Consider the following 20,669-nt stretch of genomic DNA (forward strand, 5'->3'; position numbering starts at 1 on the left):
TTGTCAACTCCTTGATCAGTAATGTTGACTGATATTTCAGAATTTCACCAATTATGTTGTTACCAAATGATTCAGTTTGTAACCCTGATGCCCCAAGGGCTTTTTGGCAACTGGAAGGAAAAAAGGAAGGAATAAAGAAGTCATTCTGGGTGGGATTCGAACCTGAGACCCCTCACAAGCCAAGTTGGTGCCGCTTAGCCATGGGTCTTACGCTGGCCTAGTCAATGAAAGCGTGCCTATACCACTCAGGGTGATTGCATCATCACCTGACGTGGGATGCATGCAATTGAAGTGTATATCAAGTAGTATTTTGTAGTACCTGGGAGTGTTAGGATTAATTTAACTTGTTTACGGATGTCAACAGATCCTAGTACTATACCTTGATGCACCGTAAGTTTGGTAGTGATGTACGAGGGGGTATCAAAAAGTTTTAGAAATCGCCCAGAAGTGAAAGAGCTATATCAATGAAATTTTGTCAGTGCAATCACTGGTCCTTATGTACAATATGGTGCAAAAATGGTCTCATAAGTATGTTTACTTTTTTTACAGGCGCTAGATGTCACTACCTGCCTATGTAACCGCATAACCAGCTAAGTGGAGAAAATTGAGGCATGCAGCATGATTAAGTTCCATTTTAAGGGTTACAGTGCCCAGAAAATCTGTGATGAAATAAAAATACCTTTTCCAAAAAGCGACAGTGACATATATCACAATCACCACCGAAGATAACTTTCATTTCATCATCAATTTTCTAGGCACTGCAACCCTTCAAAAGCAGGATCTTAATAATGCTGCTTGCCTCAATTTTCTCAATCTTGCAGTTTATGCGCAGTAACTGGGGCAGCAGGTTATTGGCATCTAGTGCCACCTGTAAAAAAGTAAACATACCTATGAGACCATTTTTGGACCATAATGCACATAAGGACCAGTGATTGCACTGACAAAATTTCATTGATATAGCTTTTTCACTTCTGGGCGATTTCTAAAACTTTTTGATACCCCCTCGTAAAGTGCACATTTCGCTCATGTCGCACTTGAAACGTGCACACTAATTCCACAGAATGAACACACACACTCATACAAGGGCAGTTTGTTGGCACGCTTCTGGTGCAATTGCATAAAGGCACTGACATCCCTACCAAACTTAAAGTGAAACAAAGTATAGATTCAAATAGAAATGATTTTGATACAAGCACATCTCACTTACAATGGGCTGTTACGCTATTCTATGTAAAATCCACACTCCCCTTGTGGAAGATTTTTCCAAAATTTTCCACAGGGGGAGTATGAATTGAAATTTCCATTTGAAATTCACCCGCCCCTCTGTGGAAGATTCAGGTTGAATCTCTCTCAGAGAGGGTGTATGAAATTCAAATGGAGCTGCCTAATGTGTTCATTCCATTTAAAATTTATACTCCCCTGTGGAAGATATTTCGCAAATCTTCCACAGGGGGAGTATGGATTTTAATGGAATAGCCCAATTAGCGACACTTGAAGGAAATTGTGATGACAAATGTGAAAGTTCACCAGTTCTTCATCATTTGTACTTTTGTTGTCGGAAGCAAGAAGCATTGTAGGAGGCATCACTCACTTGCAGATAGGGTGAAAACTTTGACAGCAAAATGTGGTTGTATTCTGTTAAACCTACATTTTATTTTATTAATTGAATTCAGGGAATAATTCTTCAACTTTTGTAGGAGAGTGCAATAGTAATGTTTGCCACTGCGGTAATCACTTTTTTTACAATTTATGGCAGATGCTAGCTGATCTCTCTCTTTTTTTTAAATGTAACTTCTCATTTAGGGTTTGTGAAAAAATTGTGTCCCCCAGGGGAGTGTAATATGGAGAAAGGTGTGAAAGGCCAAAAGGAGGCCAAGTCAAGAGCTGGTCTGGGGAAAGGAATTTTTTGCACATTATTTTAGGGAATAGAATTCTGGGCACTAAAAAGGTAAAAAAAAAAGCACTTTAAAATGTTAAAATAAGCAAAGTTTTCTGCTCACTCAACTAACATCATATATTAAAACCAATTTGAATTAGGTCCCCCAAAATTTAGCTTGTGCTACAAGTTGCTAAGTCTTGTGCTTTGATATGTTTTGACTCAAGTAGGGAGGTATGCGTTTGCACATCGAGATAGGGGGATAATTTTTGTCATTTTATCCACTCCCCTTATATAGCAACTTTTTATATCTGTTGAGTGAGGCAGTGAGTAAGTTACCCAACATTTCAACAACATAGCTCATAATAAATGTTTACCAGCCCGATTCCTGGAAGTGACATCACCATGATCTCGATCTTCACTGACATAACAACATGAATGTGCATCTTTTGGAATATATATCCTTGTCTGTCTACAAACATTTACGGAATGAGATAGTAACCCTAACAAAACAAAATTACACATTACTGTTCACCAGCTGGATTCCTGCAAAGTATACCACTGTCTTCACTGACATACAACATCCCATCATGACCATGTTTTCCTTTTGTATATTCCTTTCTGTGGATCCCCAATTAAATATCACTAAGTGCTGCCACCCCATTGCAATACTTTACGCTAGTCTTAACTAGGTGTCCTAATAAAAACATCCCTATGTTATGTCTCATTAGGTCTCCAATGAGATACTAAACCCTGAAAAGGGAGGATATGTTGTGGTGTCATATCAGCTGCGTTTATGTGAGTGACAGTAAGATCCATGGTTCTTCTGACAGACAAACATGGCTATGTTTCTAGTACTGTTACAGTGGTGTGTCCGGGGCTGAAGCCCCCCCCCTGCACTTTGTTAAAAATCATATAAAATCAGCCATTTTTTGGTGATTTTAGCCATTAAGCCCCCCGCATAACTCTGAAAGCCCCTCTGAGCCCACTGCAGGAACAGATCCTGGAATCTCCGGTGGTTACTGTATTCAGTCATACCCTCACTACTGAAATAGCACCATCTTCTAAGTATGAATACCTACTCAATATGCTACACGTGTTTCCAGCCATTATACTAATTAATTCCAATACTTAATGCTTACAACATGTGGAACCTTGGAGTTTTTTTTGCCTTAATGATGTAAAAATATGTTACAACAGGGGTATACATGTAGGGGGGGCACTCAAATTTGAAAGTGATGGTATGTGCCTGTTATTTATATTACGTCTCCTTTTTTGAAGTCAAATATACCTGATGACCCCCTTTGTTGTAAAAGTCATACCTGATGACCCCTTTTTTAGGTTCGTCTACTTAAATACCCATTTTTTTCTAGAATTATATCATCAAAATGCCATAAAATAATGTGTATTTGTATTGTAAACTTGGCAAATTTGGAACACAAAATTGAATTTTGCTTACTCGATGACTCTTCTCTCAAACTATTATACCCAATGACCATTTTTCCCCAAAATTTTATACCCAATGTATGGTTTGTGGTACATAGCAACAACTACTCCCTATTCCAGAATCATAAAAATTGACATGCCTTCGATCAGCAGACAAGATATATACTTCAGTCTGCTTTTAGCAGGATAAAAGTTTTCAGTGTCTGATATTTTAAATTTGTCAAAACATCTGCTTGTGCACATGGATAAATATAACCACCAGATGCATTAAACATAATTATACTGTAACTAATAAAAGACAAAAAACAGCCTATAGATATAGATGTCATTAAGGACATAATAAAGTAATATGGCTGGATGCTTCAGTTGAATGCATCTCATGTCACAATGAATTTATCCATGTAAGTATGACATCTCTATGAAGGTTATATTAGGTTTCAACTGTTTCATCAGTAAGCGCTTGCACTTGAAAATAAAATGTCTCTTGAACGGCAAATTCTTGTATCTAATTTTTCATCTGTGCTGAATCCTGATATTTTACTTTGTAGTTACATACTCATATTTTGTAATGTTAGTTCATAAAAATATGTAAATGTCAATTAGACTTGTCATCTGCTGTTGCCGGGGTACTCAATTTTGGTTTTGGTACGGATGTGCAGCTGAGAATTTGAAAGTGGACCCATAAATATACCAATTTTTCAAGAAATTTGGACCCATTGATATACCAAAAATCAAAATTTTCAGCCGAATTTAACCCAAATTGTCTTAGTTTTTACAAATTTTCCTAAAATTTTGGGAAAATTTTGACAATTTTGGCTAGATTAAGGAAAAATTGGGTTATTTTCCGAAAAAATTGAGAAAATTTTGAAAAAAGGACCCATTCATATACCAAAATAGGCTTTGAAAAAGGGGTCATTGATATACCAAAAGGCCGAAGATGCTACCTATAATTGCAGCACGTCCCCGGGTGCTGTTGCCATGTCGTTGAGGTTGAGGATATATCTACTTGGCGATGGGATCATTTTATCATTCTGTATAGAACTGATAATAAATAATTCAGTGCCTGCAGACCACATTATACATATGCATAACCTGTATTTCAGGTGGAAGTATTTGTTACACAGTTACAGCTCATTTAAAGAACAGACAGATCATTTAGAGAAGAAACACTTAATGTTTTTCTACCAAATAATTAGGTGAAAATATGAGCACTAGTTTTCTCACAGCCTCTATGATTCATCTTGCTAACAGCAGGTTGCACACACATCCCAAAATCAATGTTCTAAAGGTTGAAAGCTTTTTACACCAACATCAATGCTTCTCTAGGCAAAGCTAAGGCCAATATCTCACTGCGGAACACTGATAATCAATGAATTGCCACTGGAGATAGACTAACAAAACATGTTAAATCAATTCACTTACTCATGGCTATAATATCATGGATCATCTCATTGTCTTTGACTGCTTGTCTGAAATCACATATTTGTATCAGAGCTAATTGGCCTTCAGTCATCTACTCCATTGCCAGTTTTTTGATTCTTATTATTCATCTTATGTATGTGTATTATATTGTGGACATAATCAAATACAATTATCATTAACCCTAACACTCCCAGGGACTACAAAATACTGTGTGATATATCCACTGCGCATGCATGTATCCCACCGTAAGTGATATATGCACGGTTTTGTTGGCCAGGCCAGTGAAACCCCCATGGCTACCAGTCACCAACCTACTGATTGACACGCAAGGGGTCTTAGGTTCGAACCCCCCCCCCCCCAAAAAATACCTCTTTGTTCATCTTCTCTCTCTTTATTCTTCCCTTCATTCCTTTCCATTTGCCCAAAAGCACTAAGGCCATTAGGGTTAAGGTTTGAGGTGTGAAAACAAATGGTCAGTTCTGTTTGTCATTATCATTATCTTGTATGATATTGATATAGCGATACCAAACTGTTCATCTATTTTATCCCTAAGTGCTCACAGAGCTGGTATTCATGTTGGCTTATGTTTCAAGCCTTTTCAGAATTCAAAAGATCTGATTCTAATATTCACCATAAACAGTGGTGCTCTGTGCTTCGTAGAGCACCATATATAAATAAATGTAAAAAAGAAAAAAAGAAAAAGGGAGATGTGAAAATAATTGGGCTGTTCTGTATGTCATTTTCATTGTGTGATATAGTGATACCAAACTGGCCATCGTCCCTAAACACTCACAGAGCTGGTATTCATGTTGGCTTATGTTTCAAGTCTTTTCAGAATTCAAAAGAGCTGATTTACCATAAAAAAAACAGTGATGCTCTGTGCTTTGTAGAGCACCATATAAATGTTTAAAAAAATGTTAAAAGGGGAAAAAAGAAGGAAAAAAAAAGAAGAAAAAAAGAATTAAAAAAAAGAAGAAGAAGAAGAAGAAGAAGAAGAAGAAGAAGAAGAAGAAGAAGAAGAAGAAGAAGAAGAAGAAGAAGAAGAAGAAGAAGAAGAAGAAGAAGAAGAAGAAGAAGAAGAAGAAGAAGAAGAAGAAGAAGAAGAAGAAGAAGAAGAAGAAGAAGAAGAAGAAGAAGAAGAAGAAGAAGAAGAAGAAGACGAAGACGACGACGACGACGACGAAGAAGAAGAAAAAAGAAGAAGAAAAAAAATGTTCCTAATTCATAAAATGAAATCATGAAATGATGGAACATTCCATGGCATTGAAACATGAAGAAAGAAATCGGTCAACCTACCCCCATCTTAATATGGTTATCTGCATACATGGCTGGTACTATTCATCGTGTTTAAATTGCCTTTTACAGGTTTAAATTGCCAATATTTGTTGATGAATGGGGACTGACATGGTTCACCCCACCTCATTAACTTCATTAAAGAGCAGATTCATAAGAAAACGTTCCAGTTGATTCACCAACCATGAACATAAGCATGTCCCCTTGTACAGCTGGTGTGTCTGTCAGCCATACACACACTTGACGCACACTCTCTTGAAGTTCAAGTAGAATTTCACAGGTGAATGCAATGTTGAAAATAATAGAATATTGGGTAGGTCAACAGAATATTGGGTAGGTCAACGGAATTTGTAAAAACACAGACTGTCAGAGCCAGAAATTTAGGAATGAAAATGTTAGTGGTGTAGAAACTATAGTTTGATCAGCTCGTAATTAATATTCGGCGGGAATTGTTAGGCTTTTACCACTGAGCCAAAAAGTTGACCGACATTAAGAGTGATATAGTTGACCTATCTGGTTTATAATTTGTGTGTTAAAGGAAGTAGACAAAGTATATATAGGACTTCAATTAATAATTTGTGATGCTTCTGGCAAGATGTAAGAAGACAATTCTCAAAATAAAATATATTGATATTAATCTGTGATGTTATAAGGCCAGCAGATTACTAGCTGATCTATAAATATATTGATATTAACCTGTGATGGACCGTCAATTCAGTATCGAAGTTACGTAATGTTACTATGTCAACGGGATCACGCGCTAGAGTAATGAACCACGATCGGAATGATCACCACATAAAGTATATGGCACTCGAAGGCATACCAAAGTAGCGTGATCCGCAACCAAGAGAATTACGTAACCACTTCGATGCTGAATTATGAGCTGATCAAACAACTAAACACTTCTTGTAACTTAATTATTATTTAGCATCACTTAAGGGCTGGGGTATGAACGTTTGGACAGTATTTATTCTGGGACATTAGAGCACATCAGACATATCGAATTGCATTCTGAATACGAAGAATGTCATTCTGATATCAAATAATTTTGATTTTTTGAAATTGCAATTTAATACACATTTTATGGCAAATCATCAAAATTGATATTTTTGATATTTAACAGTACTTGAAGTAAACTTTATAAATCTGATGATTTATACTTAAAGTTTATGTAGGTGGGATAAAAAAGTCGACGATCAATTGAAACTTTTGACCTTTCGTATTGAAGATATGGATTTTTTCCCCAAAACACCAAACAAAAATAAGGTCTTTTTGGGAAAAAATCAATATCTTCAATATGAAAGGTCAAAATTTTCAATTGACCGTCGGCTTTTCCTCCCTGCTACATACACTTTAAGGATATATCATTAGATTTATATAATTTACTTCGAGGACTGTTATATATCAAAAATTTGAAAAATATCAAATTTTTATAATTTGTCATAAAATTTGTATTATATTGAAAAAAAAAAAAATGAATATTATTTCATATCAGAAAGACATGCTTCGTATTCAGAATGCAATTCGATAGGTCTGAGGTGCTCTCATGTCCCACAAAAAATACTGTCGAAACGCAATAAACGCTCATTTTAGATCCCTTAAGAAAGTTTATTTCACATCCAAAATAAACAATTGTTACAATTTTGCTTTAAACGTGTAACTTGGCTGCAGCATGAAATTTTTGAATTATAAACATTGTTAGAAAATGCTGTCCTCTTTAATTAAAGATAAAGGCAGAAATAGAGGTACAGATATAGAAAGATATAAACGATAGACAATGAGACAGACAGACAACGCCCTAGATAATGTCCGGGGTACTCCCATTGTGGCCTGTACACCATCCGCGATAATCAACTTTTGAAAAGCACCCTAAACAAGGATTTAACCCTTGGCTAAAATGATACCCTAAAAAGGTAACACGCGCCTGTTTTCACACCCTAAACAGGGATTTTATTGCTTGCATCAAATTTCATACCCTAAATTTCATTTCAGTGTATTAGCAATTGCAATTTTGCTACCCTTTTTCCCAATTTTTCATGTTTTTGACACCCTAAACACGATACGCGCGTATTGTGCCAACCCACAAAAAAATACCCTTTTTATGCGTTTTTTATTATCGCGGATGGTGTACAGGCCACAATGGAAGGGAACCCCCGGGGATAATGTATGTATGTGATTATTGCATGAAATACAAGAAATCAACTATCATTAAGGTGTTATATACATGTAGTACAAAGGCTACACCTTTTTTCACAGGATTTCCCACGAAGTCCACCCTCACCTAAACCCGTAGGTGTTTTGATGAATATCACCTCTTTAAGGCAACCATTGATTCAGCTATTTCCGGTGATGTATAGAACTCATTACCAGGATTCATTATGGATAAATAATGCAAAGCTGGACTAAGCAAGATGCATGGCTTTACAAACTGTATACTGTGTTACATCAATTGCAAAGTGACGTGTAATGAAGTGGTTACTTGCTGAATACGAGCAAGGAATGCTATTGCCAATTTATACCAGATTCAAAATACCACTTCCCATCATCATCATCATCCTCACCACCACTATCATCATCATCATCATCCTCCTTGTTACCATCATCATCATTACCATCAACACAATGACCACCACTGCCATTACCACCATCTCCAACCTGCAATTTCTCCCTCTGATTTAATTTTCCCTCACCTTATTTTTGGATTTGGTAGAGTTGCATTGGACCTGTTCGCTCCAGCCATTCACTGGACTTATATTTAAAAAAATTTTGTTCCTTTTATGATATTGTGTAAATTTTTTATGTATCTTATTTGCAATATAATATTTTTGTAATTCTGTGCCAGTGATAATGTGTAATAAACAAAATGAATAAATAGGATATCAAAGGATTGTAGAAATAATTCACTTCAGAATAAAATGACCTAATGGGTTAACAAGAAACGAAACTACAAAGAAATTTTATAAAATAAAATAGTTATTGTATTATTGAAATAATACAAATTATTATGATGGCATACAACAAGTCACTATATGAAACTAGAAAATTCAAAAAAATCTTAAAATGTTACACATGACAGTATGTGATGGGCCTGATGATAATATTTTTTGATTAAAATTTGATCTGATTGGGTTCTTTGAAGTTCCAAAGTACAAATGTAATACACACTTCCAATAACTACTTTGTCATAAAAATAAAGGAAGATGTTTAAGAATGCTTTCCATTAATGCATTTCATTTAAATATCCTATACTACCATCTCTTCAAACAGGCATACATATTACCACCTTTAACATCCTCAATATAATATCTACACAACACCAACTCCCTAGGTATCTATACCATGTAGTGTAATATAAATTCATCTTGCTGGAAGAACTATGAAAATAAAATTAAACATATCAATCTTAAAGATCAACAACATCTTGCAAAATTTATTCAGCTCTGATATGCACCAGTGTGCGTATGGTCAATTGGGACGTACTAGCTGATTGGCGCACAAATCGTCCCCTATTAGGTTCCTATGGACGGCTTAATTAATCTGTGTCCTGTAACCCTACACGATATTATGCTTGTCTAAATATAGAATTCATCTAACCGTCACAATGAAATATGGAGTATGTACGGTGAAACACATGCACCCGTCTAGAACCACCTGAAACCAAATATTATGCAGTCGTTACAGATGATATTTAACTCAATATGTATGCCTTAAAGTGTGGTAATATATAGTATCAGATAGAGCTTGGGGCGTCTCCATAATTAATCTTAAAGCCATATTGTAACATTTCCATGTGAAATAGATTTGTATTTCTTTTCTATATAGAGAAAGTAAATGTTAGTTTTCACTCTCAGAAAAAACAAAACAAAGAAAAATGTCGTTATTTAGCTATGTTGCCAAAGTGTATTACCCCGTCGAGCGTGACTGAGATCAGTTCTGTGAATGTGTATGCGTTTGTATATTTTGATTGTATGAATAAAATGTCGTTTTATTAAAAATCCTAGATTGTGTCACAAATGGAGCACCTTTAGAAAGCCTTGATTTTTGCCGGGTATGTTAGTTTATTCAAGTACATTACAATTGTGTAAAAATATCAATTTTGAAAAACACTGAGAGCATCCACCTCAGCAAATGTTATATGCAGAGGCTCTTGAAGATTTTTAATATTGCGAGGGCCCATCAATATGAGGCCTTCTCCGAGTCACAAAACGTTGAGGGGTGGGTGCGAGAGGGGGCTTTTGTGCTGAGCTGAATCTTACCTTGAAATGATGAATCTTACCCAGGGATGAAAGGTCACCTTTGACAGAAAGCCTGAATAAGCCTGAAAACAGTGTGAAAATGACCAAAATGACCCTAAACCGGGATAATAATTAAAAGAAATTTGGTAAATCTGGAGTACAAAAAAGCCCAAATTCAGTCAAACCCTGTAAATTTGCATCCCTGATTTTACCTTTAAATTATTAAATTTTACCTTAAATTTTACCTAAGGTATTTGGCCCCCTCACTAAAATTATTGCTCCCCCTGGTTCATGATCCACTGAGATGGATTAAAAAAAAAATAGGTATTTGACTTCCAGGTTACCTTCCAAAGTAAAAGCAAAGGGCTATTCCATTTAAACTCCACACTACCCCTGTGAAAGGTTTAGCAGCAGTCTTCCGCAGAGGGAGTATACATTGTATGTTTTGAATAGAATAGACAATTGGAAAACTTCCATTTGAAATACTCACTCCAGTTGTGGAAGATATGTGTAAAACCATAATACAGAAGGAATATGGGTATCAAAATGATTAACCCGGAATCCCGGATCAATTACATTTGAAAAACATACTCTCCCTGTGGAAGATATTTTCAAAATCTTCCACAGGGGTAGTGTGGATTTCAACTGGAATAGCCCACAGTATCTGCGAATAAATAACAAAGCAGATTCCGCCTTTTGGCTTCGGAGGTTTTATCATCAGTCTTCAATATCTACAACAAGTAAACAACACAGCAGATATCACCTTTATACTGCTCCTAAAGTAAAAGACAGTACATACTGGTAATCAACAAGACAGATACTCTGTTTTTACTAGGGAGGAGTGCAGCCTGAGGGAACTGCTACTATTATATTGCAATTGTTCAGACATTAGTGATGTCATGGGTAAACATCCATCGTCTGGCAAATAGCGCAATTGCGCATCCGAGGCACGTATGCACAAGTGCAAGCACTGGAAAAATACCAATCACTTTGAAAAAGTAAAATAACGATGCCGGGTGTTTATTTATAACATTGGGCAAATATCAAAGGGAGAGCTAACATCTTGGATGTAAGAGTGCAAAGATAACAATGAGACAATGTGGAAATGAATGGGCAGGTGTAAATTATAATATATATTATATGAAAATATATGAAAGTATATGAATCAATGTATATTTCTATATATTTTCAAGCATCCCTTTACCCAGTTTTAAGTGTAAGTTTGGAGATTTATAAACATTACAAATATGCCAAAAAATTCAACTGTACATCATGGCTTTAGATTTGAATATCATAATACATATTTCAATAGAGCTTGCTATCTAAGATCAATTTCTTACAAATTTGTTTTTCATGCAGTTTGCATCACATTTAACCAACTCACATACTAAAAAAACAAAACAGCAAAATTATTTTTGCTAGTCCTTAAAGGGATATGCAGTCAATTTACAATGTACCAGCAAAATAGATTTCAATTTAGAGATCCTTAGATGAAAATCAAACCCCCACCACTAAAAGAAGATATATAAAGAAAACAATTTCTAATTCAATAGCAGGGGCAAATTAAAAATTTCTTAAAATCATTACTTATGTACTTCAATAAGCTGACAGTCATCTCAGAACATCTGTTATGTTAGAATAATTTCTCTTATAACAACTGACTATACTACAATCATGTGTTAACTCATTCCCTATCTTTCAATCAGATAACATCATTACAATTATTGCTGACCACTTTACAAACTCCTAGCAAATGCTTAACACTCGCAATGTACATTCACACTATTTTGTACCCCATTATCATAAGTAACTCATCCAGAAAATAATTTCCTCTCGGTCTGAATCAATGAACGGAATAATTAGTTACCAGTCTCATTAACACAAGTAACTGACTATAACTATGCGTGTGTGTGTTTTGATCCTGAAATTTAGATGAATACTAAGTTGATTTGATATTACATGATTTGTTTTAATGATTAGTATTTAATAGCAGTATAGTAATGTGTTTTGAGAACTAATTTAGGAATTTGTCTCATTAGTTTCAAGTTTCATTACCACTGGCCAGTGTCTTATGTGTATTTTATGTGCATTTGTTGATTGCAGATAGCACTAATCAGTAATTTACAATGTTTATATTATGTGTGTTGTAACAAATTGCACTGGTCAATAACCTATGTGTTTATGTGTGCGTTATAACTATAAAATAAGACTGGGAGAAATCAGACTCGGCGAGATTTGTGTGTCCCTCATGGAGGGTATGGGACTATGTCATACTCTCGACAACCCTTGATTTTAAATGTGACGTGTCATGTCAAAAGGAGACACTTTTGGGCAGGATCGTAAATGGGGAAATAGCCAAAAATCTGCCTGGGGTGATTTTTTTCACAATTTAAGGTTGTTGCGAATTTGTGATGTTATTAATGTTTAAAATATTGTCTGATAGTTTCAGACCTGAATTTAACTGGCATCTTTTGAGACATTTTTCAAGGTAATTCCTAATCTCAACATTGTCAATAATATTTTTAAAGCCCGATATCTCAATTTCCAATTTTATAATACCATAACTTACAAACTCAATATCTTCGCTTAGGAATGTCAGATTTCGTTGGGGAAAATGGCGTTGTGGAGCAAAATATCTCTATATCTAAGATATGTAAAAAACCCAAAATTGAAAACCTGCCCAAAAGTGTCTCCTTTTGACATGACACATCACAAATATGTGCTTGTTTGGGACTTTTGCCTCATGAAATGTGCTGATAATGTGTGTTAACCTCATACTGTTCAAAATCAATTTTCATTCAATTTTGGGCTTTCACTGAAATATTACATAGGTAAACTTTTTTTTTATCCCCATGTATGATAATTCAATATGGCATATATCCCATAACATTGCTTATGCAGCCATGTACTGTATAGAGAGAGTCTAAATTCCCCTGGTTGAATTCTGTGGTTATGACACACTTTAGAATATCACTGCTTTGATTGAATATTTGATTATTAAACATAGTGTGGTGTCACGCAGGGCCCCGGGAGGCTGGGTACCCGCCACTAGTAACTGTAATGATTATTGCATCTTTTGAATAGTGGGTTAAGAAGTATGACTCAGTAGTATATTCTATTAAATTGCTTCATTTTTAGACTATTTTTATTTGACTCTATTCAAGTGACCCCCATTACACTACATACATGTATGCATTTGGTAATTAAATTGTTAGTATGAAGGGTATGAACTGTATGATTACATTAAGGGGGTACTACACCCATCACATTTTTTTGCGGGTTTTTTGCATTTTGTGAAGAAAAAAAAAAAAAAAATTGGTCAAAGTGGTATGCAAAATGAAGGGGCAAATCTTCTCGTTCTATTGGTGGTATTGATAATAATGTAGCTTACATGCTTTTAATTGTACAAGCCAAAGAGAGGTACATGATGACCCCATCACAATTTTGATCATATTTGCAATTTCAGAACTGCTGACGTGAATCCACTTTACACACTTATTTATCAGCAATGGCAGACCCTAATAGTACCAAAATATTTTTTATTTTGGAAATGCATTAATTATGCACAGCTTTGAAAACACAAATATGCATCAATTTCATGTTATCAATGAAATTAAACTTATTTTCCCCCTTCCAGTTGACAATGATATGCAAAATTTGTGTTCACAAGGCAGCACATTTGTTTCAGGTTTGATACAGTTGAAATTAAAGAACAGTCAAAACAGTCAATTTTCAGTATTAGGTGAATTTTTGCTCAGTTTTCTGAGAAAATAGCAAAGCTTACAAAACACGATAATAATGTGAATCGGTATGTTCGCAATGGTAAAACCTCAATATTAAACTGTTGGACACACCCTAAAACTTCATGTGCAGTAACGGTTTCGTCACTTACCTGTAGCGGTGTGTATTCCTTCCACTTTGAGAAAAAGATGAAAAATCCGTGTGAAACTTGGAACTGATAAAATCACTGCTCGCTTGAAGATAAGCCGGCGTAAATCGACGCCATATTTTTATAATTGGTTTTGACCTTTGACTAAGGTTGCGCGATACTCGATACATGGATTCTCTGATACCGATGCTGCATCGATACCGCATTTTACAGAATACAGACATGACAGAATAGGCCTAAAGAATTATTTAATGGAACGTATTGAAAAAAATATTAGAAAATTGAAAACAAATATTCTAATCTCTCATTCTCTATTAGCGACTTCGGCGAATAAATTGTGTGGTAGGTCTAGACTATCTCCAACTCTAGTGTGAGCTAGTGTGATGCAGAATCCCGGTGCAGAATTCACTGCTTTTATTGGAGTATAAATGATCCAGATCCAGATCTCGCAGCCCAGGCCCACCGCTAGGCCTAGGCCTACATTTAACAGTGTTTTGAATAATCGGGATATGCACTCAGCAGCACATCATGGCGGGTATTGGCGGGGCATGTAGGCCTACACGATAAAACATTTCAGGGTGTGTTTGTTATGTTATATTTATTACAATTAGGTAAAAATCCCGATTTTGAAAAATGTTACGGTGCTTTAAATAACAATTGTTTTCCTAATGAAGGCCTCACGATACATGTAACGTCACAAAACACTTTTCAGCTACCTACCGTATCGTAGGCCTACCCCGGTATAGAAACTAGTTTACGCTGAGGGATGATTTCATACAATTTTTAACAAAAGGATTTTTCACACATCTGAGTTTTGGTGACCTTGAGCATTGTAAAGTGGCAATGTTCGATCCCAATCAAAGTAATTGCAAATCTTTTACAAAACAAAAAAAAAAAAAAAAACACGGTTTAAAATATGTTACGAAAGATTTGAAACTAGCCAATTGTAGGCCTATTGGTTTTGTTTACAATCAACACACAAATTGTGTTAATAATGTTTTAAACTTAAATTGTCAACAGAAAGAGTCAGCTGATCATCAGGTTTTATGTCTTCTTTTAACAAGAGTGGAAACAAAGGAACCCGAAGAATGTGCAAAGTTATTGACTTCGGCTAGCATCTTAAAATTAAACTCTGAGTCAAAAATAAGCTTTGTTTCATTAATTAAAAAGAAAGTTGTAAAGTTGTTGTATCTTGTTAGTAAAGTGAAGTTTGCTACTGTTTTTATTATTACCTGTGTTGCGATTCGAAATCCCACAAAGAGTAAGCAAGTTCGTTATTAAATGTGGTAGGCCTCAGTACCCCCCTCCCCTCCCCCAACATACACATTGACTCATTTAAGGCGCGGATTCAGGGGGGCTGACGGGCCACCCCCCCCCCCCAAAGAGAAGAGAAGGGGAAGAAAGGAGAAAAAGAGAAGAGAAAATGGAGGAAAGGAGGAGAGAAACTAAATTGCACGTAATTGAGTAGGTCGATGTCTAAATAATCGCATAGTCGGGATAGGCCTCGATTATTTTCGGTATTGCTTGAAGGCGGTCCTCGTCCTAAAAGCATGTGAAAATTACTCGGGTCCGCCGATATGCAGGGCCCCTCACATTTTGCCACCAAAGTCAGTATTAAGACGGACTCCATACCGACTTCATCGATTTATGCATGCTTTAGTAAATTGCCAATCTCAAGTTTTGCAAATTGAGTTCGGGCCCTTTTTTCTGTTTAAAGCAATTGATTCAAATAGTAGTGTAAAAACAATGCACCGGATTGCTTCAATTCGACCTTCATCTTGCAAATTTTTCAAACTTCTCAGGGGGAACATCCCCTCAGACTAACCCTTATGTAGTGGATAAACATATGATCATTTTCGCTCTTCTTCCAACATTTGCAAATTTAAGCCCTATGTTAACACAATTTGCGGTATAGGCTTACAGGGAAAACTTGTCCAAGGAAGGTTTCATGGACCATCATTTAACAAATTCGCGGCTTTTTCAAACTATAGTTTTACACACTATTAGTACCAAAATGGTCCACCAAAACACTTCAAGTTTCTTCATTTTACACTCCCCTGCGTAATCGATATACAAGTGGCCATTTTCGCTTCTTCTTTCACGATTTATGTTTAAAACAATTTATAGGCCTCGACAATAGGGAAACTTGTCCAAGAAAGACTTCATGAACCGCACATTTCACAAATATTCGGCCGCCAAACTAAAATTTTACGCCGTGAGTAATAGCGCCAAAATTGTCCACCAAATCTCTTCAATTAGATCTTCATTTTGCACCAGTTTCTTATTTCTGAGGGGGGAACATCCTCCCTCAGACAACCTCCTGCGTCGCGCAAGCGCGCTCCGCGGCCATTTTTTAAAATTTTTATTTTATTTTTTCTAACAATTCGGCCGCCACCCCCTGACTGCTCTAGACCGACAATCGACAAAAGCTGGTATCGCCCATCCCTATGGAGAGTGACATCCGCTGACATCACAGACCAGGCGGTGATGGAAACGATATCGCCAATTTTGAGGTCGCCATTAGATTTAACACATAATCATGAAATCGTCACAAAGAATTCTAAATTTGTTATGTGGTGTCAAAGCAAAATTATCTTACTTTAAAACCGTCGGGAATGCGACAAAGTACCCCACTGCAAGTATGATAATTTTCTATTTGTAATTGCTAACCGTGTAGTTTGGTTTGAATGGGGCTGTCAGTGTATCTTCGCCAGCCTCGTGACGTCACGTGTTGCGCTTCCCTCGCCGCCTGTCACAGACGTAAAAAGTGGATCGCTAAAAAATAAGCGCCCTTACCAACCAGTCAACTTTAAGACAAATGGGTGAAAAGACACACTTTTACAAAGTTTTTTCATAATTATTTTTATTTCACATGATCCGTGCATATATCGCCTAGCTATAAATGAAAAAATATTTTTTTAGACCAATCAAACCAATATATGGGTGTAGTACGGCCTTAAGGTACACTTACATAATCATGACATTTGCGTTAAAATGCAAATTCTAAATAACATGACAACTATGACTTGTGTGTTAATAAAATCGCAGCATATAGTAATGGATCCAAAATTAGAAGTTTAATTTAGATAGCGCTCCTGGCACATCATCTGCTTTTCAGCACTGGTCACTTTACAGTTTATCAGAGCAATAATGAGCATCGGTCAGTTGTGAATGAATCTGATGGTCAAGGTTTAAGGATGACAGCTGTATATGATCAGACAAAATGAGTTGGATGATAGAAAAGTTGATTTCAATACTCAGAATCATGTGATTCAATCTTGATGGTAGTACATGTATGCGCAAAAATGTAGTGTACAACAATGTAGAGACCAAAGTTTTCCATTTTACCAGTAAGAACAGGGAAGTAGGCTCCCTGCTTTGGTCTCCAAAAGTCAATATTTCCTCCACAAAGTCTTTCGTTTTCAATTAATTTTGTTATGATCAATGGACTTTAAATTCTATAGTGCCCTGTTGATTTTATGCCAATTTTGGGAGAGCAGGTGATTGTGAGTTGAGGCTTTCTGGCTCTCAACCCTCGATATATTGATGGTGCAATTTGAAAAATGTTGGAAACTGGTATTGCAATTCACAAAACGGAATTTGCCTTTTAAAAAACGGAAAACTTTGGTCTCTACAACAATGTAATCAACCCATGTTCACTTGTTCAGGGTTGCCAAAAAATTTCAGCCTGAATCAAAAAGTAATCAAAAAGTTGCCCAATTTTTCTTTTAACCATTGGTTTCTGTGGGACAGGAAACTACCGGAAGTCACAGGAGCCAACGTTGAAAATCACCCAATTTTTTTCTTAACCATTGGTTTCTATGGGACAGGAAATTCTCAAAATTTATGGGGAAAATCTTATATAGTCGCCCAATTGGGCTACTAAATCGTGGGTTTGGCAACTCTGTTGCCCATGTTCAGAGGGGCATGGACCTCGCAAGGTTTAGAACCTGTAAGTGTAGAAATGAAATCTTAAGCCTCTGTGAGTTGAGTGAGTCCACATGGTAGTTTGGCCTGTCGAAATCCAACAGCCAACCTCAAGTTTCCCTTGGAGTTTCAAACCGCTAAGTGTGTCCACACAGCCTAAAACCTATAGCTGAACCTCCCTCGAGTTTCAGCCTCCATGTGAACATATATAGAAAGACAACAATATGGCTGATATCTGACTCATATTGCTTGATTGCATTACATATCGAGTATAATTACATCCGAGTTTTGGGTTTCAGATTCTATAAAGCATAGAAACCTCTGCATAGAAACCATGGACATGACTTGGTAATGCTAGTAGATCCCCTTTATCATACATGAAGACATCACTATTATCCATGTAGTCCCTGTGCCAAGTACTTACACTAGGATCCACAACATGCTCATCTAATCAGGGCACAGTTCTTTAACCCCAATACATTTGTATATTTCATTGAATGACCTCTGAAAATTTGGGTACAAAAACTCATACCCTGCAACTTGAAGTCAAATTTTGCACTATGATTGTTTAACTGAGGTTATTGAACTATGCCATTGGGATGAGGCCATTGTGGTCCATAGTGTTATACACAGTAAATAATTATCACCAAATTTGCAACTCTTGAAAATGATATTTTCTATGACACCTACAGAGTGAGACTTATAATTCATCTTTAACCAGTGGTGCCACCAGAATTTGGGGGGGTGAATTTCAGGGGGGGTCAACAAATGTTGTGCAATACTGTTGCAAAAAGTGAAATTTTTGGTTTTTACTGGGAAGGGGTCAATTGGGACACTTTCCCTACCCTCCCCTGGCACCGCCACTGTACTTAACACACCACATTTTTAGCACCCGAATACCGTAAAAACTCAATATTTAGCATACTTGCTATCTAGCGCTTTTCAAACATGCAAACATGAAGAGCCCTATCCACAAAAGTGTAAAGAGTTTTGAGCAAATCATCAATACACATAGTACATACCAACAAGTAAACCTGCAAATTTTTGTCTCAACCCCATTAGCTCAGTTGGTAATGCGCCGGACTTCGGTACAATTTCATGTTTTCAAAAACTATTGAGCTTTTACGGTATGAAGACCCATGTTGCAAACACCTGTCTATAACATTGATTTCAAACACCTGAGGCACAGTGTCATCGCCCCCAATATCTTCATGGCAGAAATCGCCATGGTAGGTTGAATCCACCGCCACACATGGCCATTTTGTTCCGACCTGTTTAATAGTTTTGAGTCGCATAATGGGCCGAAGGACATCTGACTAAGGCTACTGACAATAGCCCTGATTAGCTCGGTGACTGACCTCGCTGTGTGTCAGTGGAGCATGGTAGGCCATAGGTCATATGCTTTTAGATTACCTCCACGATTGGCCTATACATTGCGCTATATAATTCGGCACATAGGCCTATAAGTCATAATTATAGTCAGTTTTTGACTCAAGACGCAAGCTACTCTCTCAAGACGCAAGCTAACGACTATCATATCTGTTATATATATTCATGTGCAAGGAACCACATCTGGTTTCTTTATACGAAATCATTTACGGGAGATATTCATCATTTTCTACCCCGGTATCCAAAGATTTTCTTCTCATATCAAACTCGTGCATGGCAAATTCACGTGTATCGATCCCGGGTATTTATTTTAGTATCTCTGCTGACAAAGTAATTATTAGCCAGGCGATGTCGGTGTGTGAGGTCCTGGGTTAAATACCTCGGCAAGGTAACTTTTAGCCTATCACAGTATAGCATATCAGTTTTAATTCCTGTTCTGCTGTGTCTGGTAAAGTAGATTTTGGAGCCCTGTCCTAGTGGCGCTATGCCAAGGTGCTATATAAATTCTGTTTATTGTATAATACGATATCTTACCTGCTTCAGTGTACTTGAGTCCAACTGGATGTTCCTCACTATTGGATGGAGGGGGCCAAACAGGGGACAGCTTGCTTGGTGCCATATCCAGACCCATGGTGGTTCGTGGGGTGTGTTCGTGCTGAGACCAGCAGTACATAGCATCCATCTAATAAAAAATAATAAAACAGAGCACAAGTTTGTTATTTAACAATATCATACTATGTACCTGTAACTATGATTATACATGAATTGCAGTGGCAGCACCAGGGGGGGGTTATGAGGGGCATTGCCCCTAGTCATAACTCTTGCCACCCCCTGTTGTTAAAAACCCAAAATAACCTTTTTGCGGTAATTTTGTGCAAAATTTGTTGATTTCCCCCCCCCCTGAAATTCACTTTGCCCCTCAATGCCCCCCCCCTGGAAAAAATTCCTGGCGCCGCCACTGATGAATTGTTTACATGATTATAAACCTGCTACAAATATACATGAAACAGATTTTTTGGGACACCCTATATGTCCCTTTCTGATGTCATTTAAGTTGATGATTTCAAACTGATCTATCATCTGCCATTTGCCATCTATAAAGGAACACTCCAGGTTTTCCACCACATCTTGGGACTCAGTTTGAGGGGCAAATTAACACTGTGCACCATTTTATAAGCGACCCACAGAGGAG

At 36.7% G+C, this 20,669-nt stretch overlaps 1 protein-coding gene across 1 annotated transcript in view; it reads right to left on the reverse strand.

Moving 5' to 3' along the window:
* The window catches only part of LOC140153656 (uncharacterized), a 114,299-nt gene that overhangs the window by 57,887 nt on the left and 35,743 nt on the right, over positions 1-20,669 (reverse strand). The window contains 1 exon segment of the mRNA XM_072176456.1: positions 20,012-20,159. Coding sequence (XP_072032557.1) covers positions 20,012-20,159 — 148 coding nt within the window.

This window comes from Amphiura filiformis, chromosome 5 (assembly GCF_039555335.1).
Source record: "Amphiura filiformis chromosome 5, Afil_fr2py, whole genome shotgun sequence".
In the NCBI taxonomy this organism is placed as follows: Eukaryota; Metazoa; Echinodermata; class Ophiuroidea; order Amphilepidida; family Amphiuridae; genus Amphiura; species Amphiura filiformis.